The sequence below is a fragment of the Ichthyophthirius multifiliis genome (assembly GCF_000220395.1).
Source record: "Ichthyophthirius multifiliis unplaced genomic scaffold scaff_1120509250923, whole genome shotgun sequence".
Classification (NCBI taxonomy): Eukaryota; Ciliophora; class Oligohymenophorea; order Hymenostomatida; genus Ichthyophthirius; species Ichthyophthirius multifiliis.
The window spans coordinates 50,713-56,150 of NW_004086370.1; the positions used below are offsets into that span (position 1 = coordinate 50,713).

General features: G+C 12.9%; 1 protein-coding gene across 1 annotated transcript, besides 9 other annotated features; it reads left to right on the forward strand. All coding sequences in view use genetic code 6, as the record gives it.

The window, feature by feature from the left end:
* The first annotated feature begins 1,432 nt into the window (after positions 1-1,432).
* Positions 1,433-1,506: a microsatellite.
* A 680-nt stretch (positions 1,507-2,186) lies between these two features.
* Positions 2,187-2,217: a microsatellite.
* Positions 2,218-2,272: 55 nt separating this feature from the next.
* Positions 2,273-2,320: a microsatellite.
* A 200-nt stretch (positions 2,321-2,520) lies between these two features.
* On the forward strand, positions 2,521-3,713 carry IMG5_113470 (hypothetical protein; the record flags this gene model as incomplete). Its single annotated transcript, XM_004034748.1, has 5 exons — positions 2,521-2,627; positions 2,703-3,070; positions 3,125-3,239; positions 3,325-3,475; positions 3,534-3,713. The coding sequence occupies 5 exons, from the start codon at positions 2,521-2,523 to the stop codon at positions 3,711-3,713; spliced, it is 921 nt and encodes a 306-aa protein (XP_004034796.1).
* Positions 3,714-3,982: 269 nt separating this feature from the next.
* Positions 3,983-4,007: a microsatellite.
* Positions 4,008-5,080: 1,073 nt separating this feature from the next.
* Positions 5,081-5,142: a microsatellite.
* Positions 5,085-5,129: a microsatellite.
* Positions 5,143-5,173: 31 nt separating the features above from the next.
* Positions 5,174-5,210: a microsatellite.
* Positions 5,211-5,335: 125 nt separating this feature from the next.
* Positions 5,336-5,367: a microsatellite.
* A 19-nt stretch (positions 5,368-5,386) lies between these two features.
* Positions 5,387-5,427: a microsatellite.
* The last annotated feature ends 11 nt before the right edge of the window (positions 5,428-5,438 follow it).

Here is a 5,438-nt window from a genome sequence, read left to right on the forward strand (position 1 = left end):
GGAGAATGCATAAAAGATTATGGAATTTTCTAAATTTTGTTAAAAATTTAGTTAGTTTTAAAATTTAAAATAATTAAAATTGAACTTACATGGTAATTATATAACTGATTTTGGTGCTGAATAATTAGCATTATTATTAGGAATAATAGGAAATTAATTAAAAAAAATATATTTAATTATTGCTTGTAATTTATTAAGTACAAAAGGAGTAATACATTTTATAAATTAAATTTCAAAATGCAAACATATATATGATATTTATATTGATTTTTATGCAAATAAAATACAAAATTAAGGGCTTTTTACTGTAGGATAAAATTTAAGAAAAATAGAAAATTTAAAAATTTGTGAATTAATATTTAATGCTAATTTAATAACTGATTAGGGTGCTTTAGAGCTAGTTTATTAGATTTAACATATGGATAATTTAGTAAAATTAACTCTTAGTTTTTAATTTATAAATTTATCTTGGAAATGTTAAAAGAATATTTTTATGTATATAAAGTAAATGAAAAATTTAAAAATATTTTCTTATAGTTACATGTTATAAATATAAAATTAATAGCTAAAGATAAAATACTAATTAAAGCTTAAAAATTAATATATAAAGAGTATTAAAAATTTAATATTGATCAAATTATAAGCGCTATGAACTTTTTCTTTTGGTAACAGGAAAATATATTAATTTTAAACATCTAGCATTTATATATATTTTTTTAATTTATATAAAAATTTTTATCAATTATATCTTTATTTTTTTAAAAAATATAAATTATATTTATATTTTTATTTTTAATTTTTAATATGTAATAAATATAATAAGATAAAATAAATATTTATATCTAGATAAAAATAAATTAAAAAATAATACATTTTAATTAAAAAATATTATTTATATATAATTTTATTTAGATCTAAACACAATATCCAAACAATAAAAATAAAGAATTTTCATCAATTTATAAAGGAAAAATTATAATTATATTGTTTTTATTATTTATTTAATATTTTTAGATATTTTGATAATTTTATACACTTTTTTATATTCAAAAATACAAATATATTAATCTCTTTATATTTAAATGAAATTAAAGGAAAATATAGTTTTTAATATAAAAAAGTTTAAAAAATAATCAAATATATTATATTTAATCAATTTAGATTATGGTGAAATCTAATTATTTTTAAAAAAGTATGATTCAAAAGATTAAAAGTAAAATAAAAATTAATGATTTTAAATAATAAATTAATAAACGAAATGTAAAATAAAAATAAATTATATTTTAATTTAAGATTAGTATTAATTTTTATTGAATGTCTTAAATTAAATTTTATGTAAATTTAAATTAGAAAATTTGTTTTCATTAATAACTAATTTTTGCATTTTTTATGAATATGTACTATTATAAATATATTAAAACGATAAAAAAAAAAAAATAATATATAAAAATTATTAAAAATAATCATAAAAAAAATAAATTTAAATTATAATAAAAAAAATATATATATTAGTAATTTTAAAATATTAATTTTAAAAATAAAAATAAATAAGCTAAGAACTTATTGAAGTAAATAATGGAAAGATATATAAATTAAATTGAATTATCAAATTACGATTTTTCACTAGAATAAAATCACGTCAATTTTAATATTTAAGATGAAAAAATAGCATTATGGCGTACTTAAAGTTTTAAAAAAGCTTTAATTCAAAAAACTAATAAAAAAATAACAAATAAGTAAGCTTTAAAAATATATAAGGATCTTTATTATAATAGTGTTTTAAATAATCAAAATCTTTATTATTACGAAAGAATCTTATATCATCCTGAATGCAGTAAAATTGATTATTTTTTTATCGAAAATAATATTGAAAAAGCTTAATATTATATGCAAGGAGCTCTTGTAACCAACATATTGATAAATGCATTCATTTTTTTCAAAAAAAAATAATTTTTTATATAAAATTTCAGTTATATTTTACCAGTTTTCGGTATATTACCTTATTTTTCAATGCAACTAACTAAATTTTTTTGTAACTTTTAACTAAATAGAAGAGTTTAAAATATGGGATTATGTGAAAAATATAAAATTGAATAAAAGATTTGATTAATTTTCTAAATTAAAAAAAATAATTATATTAAATTTTTAATAAAAAAAAAAAAAGATAAAATATATTTTTTTCTTTAAAAAAATATAATTATAAAAAATAATAATTATGTGTAAAAAGTATTATGCATTTTGATATTTTATAATTTTTTATATATTAATTATTTATAAATATAAATGATATATATAAATATATATATATATATATATATATTACTTTTTATATTACAGGAATATTTTATAAATATACAATAAAAATAAAAAGGCCTTCTACATTTATCAAACTTTGTTTTTTTTTGCTTATTGAGTTTTTTAAAAAAATTAAAAAACAATATGTAAAAATAATATATCTATAAATGTTTTATGTTATATATATTTATTATTTATTTATATTATTAAATTTATATTATAAAAATGAATGTTTAATAAATTTAATTTCAAGAAAAATAAATAAGTGAAAAGTTCTACAAAATCTTTTTATCTAGAAATAAAATATTTTGCAAAGGATTATTATTAAGTGGGTATTTTATTAATATCATTATAATAATAATAAAAAATTGGTATTTCATACTAAAAAAATAACTTTTTTTTTATAGGTCAGAAAATTTTAAATTTATATTAACATTTTCTTTAATTAATATTGCAATAATAATTCATTATGCTATAATATTAAAAAGATTAAAATAATATATTTTTGTTATAGTTTTTCATATTTTTACAAATATTTTTATGATTTTAGTTAACTTTTCCGACCCAGGAATAATCCCTAAAATAGTATTTTAAATGTAAAAAATAAATTTTTTAACAAAATTATTAAAAAAGAATTCTAATATCGAAATTAATAAAGATTTTTTAAAAATTCCACTTAAAGATATTATTAAAAATGGTGAATACTAATACAAATATATTCTTTATTTAATTAAAAATAAATCTCATTTATTTAAAGTTAAATTTTGCACAACATGTATGTGATATTATAAAAATAAATTAAATAATTAATTTAAATTATTATATTTAGGTGCTATATATAGACCTCCAAGAACTTCTCATTGTTCCATTTGTGATAATTGTGTAGAAAGATTCGATCATCATTGCTTTTGGTTGGGAACATGTATTGGAAAACGAAATTATAGGTAATATTATTATAATAAATAAAATAAAATAAACCTATAAATTTAAAATAAAATACATAATTTAATTTAATGTTTATAAAAAAAGATTTTTTTTTTTTTTTCTATTTTTTGTCTGTAGCATATGTTTGATTGTTTTAATTTAAAATATTGAAATTTTAATTACAGAAAGTTAACAAAAGGAAGACTATTTGAATAATAATTACCTATCTATAATTTTGATTATCTATATTTTTATGGTTTAATTAATTTATAAAAATAATAAAATTAAGACAAATATATATTATTCTTAATTAGATTTTTGTTTTTTCCTTTATTCTATTTGTTTTTCATAACTTTTTAATTTTTCAAAATTTAACAACAAATGAGTACATTAAAAAAATTTGGAGAATAAAAAGCAAAAATCCATTCTAAAAGTTTAATACTAATAATAATATATAATATATTAATTATTATTTCTTATTTTATTTTTTATGAAAAAAAAGAAAAAATTTCATTATTAATATAAAAGATATTCTTTTTAAAAGTCCAGTTACTAGCTTTTTAAATTTAAAAGGAAACGTTTATATAAATAATTTTTAAGAAGTAAATAATATTATTTACAAAAATATTTAATTTAATAAATAAAAGGAAAATAATATTAAAAACAATAGCAAAACAGGACAAGGTAAAATTTATAACTCGAAAAAAAGTAGTATAATTTTTATTGAAAAGAGAGAAAGCGAATGTTAAGAAAATAACAAACGTATATATATATTTATATATATATTTTTTTTTCTAAAATTTATAATTAAAAAAAGAATTAAATTATTCTAATTATGAAAATAATAATAATTAAAACATTGCCAAATAAACAAATGAATTTCATAACTTAAAATAAGTATTTTAAAATAGTTAACCTAAAACTTTTGACACAGATGAAAAATCTAATTAAGAAAATAAATGATTATTAATAAATCAGTTAAAAGTATAATAAAAATATATTGATAAACTAATAAAATTAAAATAACAATTTGTATTTTAAATTTATATTTTGATTACTAATTTTAATTTTAAGTAATCTCCTAATTTTTTATTAATATTTTTTTATTTATATTATTAGTATTATATATCAGAATTAAATAAACATATTATTATAATTGATTATATTATATAATTATTTAAAAATATAAATTCTAATTTTTTTAAAAAAATTAAATAATTTATATTATATGAATAATAAAGTAAGAATAACAAAATGTATAATTTATATTTTATATTTTATAATATTTTAATTGTTTACATTAATTTATGAATACATTTTATATTATAATTCAAATATTATCTATTTTAAAAAATTATTAATATATAATTAATATTAATTTTTTTTAATTTAATAATGTTGTATTATATAAATAATATATATTTTTTCTTATTAACAAAAATTTATAAAATGAATTAAAAATAAAAGGAAATTTAAAAATTTAAATACAAATGAAAATTAAATTCATTTTTATAAAGTAAACCATAAAAATAGATGTTTAAGCTAATTTTAATAATTTTCAATATAAATAAATTGAAAAATATAAGAATCAATTAAAGATTAAACTTAAGCACAATAATTTTTTAGGATAGAAAATTATGAAATAATTGGCAATTTAGGAACCCTAAAAATATTTTTTAAAAAAAAGATAAAGAAATCATAAATTTCATTGAAAAAATTGATTAGGAAATTCTAAATAAAATTTAATATTTACTTTAAAAACTAAATTTAAGCAATATCAATATTTAAAATTATTTCTAATAAATACAAAATATTATGCGATATTATTTGTTCAAATATTATTTTATTTATACTTTAATTTTATAAAAAAATAAAAAATAAAAAATAAAAAATCAATAAAAAAATAAAAAGGATATAAAAAAAATTAATAATAGCCTATTATTGTTAATTACTTTATAAAAAATAAATATAAAATAAAAATAAAAAAATAACAGAATAAATAATATTATCGAATTAAAAAAAATAGAAAAATATTATGAAAAATTGTTAAGACAAATAAAATTTAAGACACTCGTATTAAAATAAGCATTTTCTTAACTAAAAAAAATAAAAATAAATATTATATTATATTATATTATATTATTTTATCTAAAAATTAATTATAAATATATTAAATACTTTCTTTATATAATATTAAATTTTTTTATAGTTTGTATAAA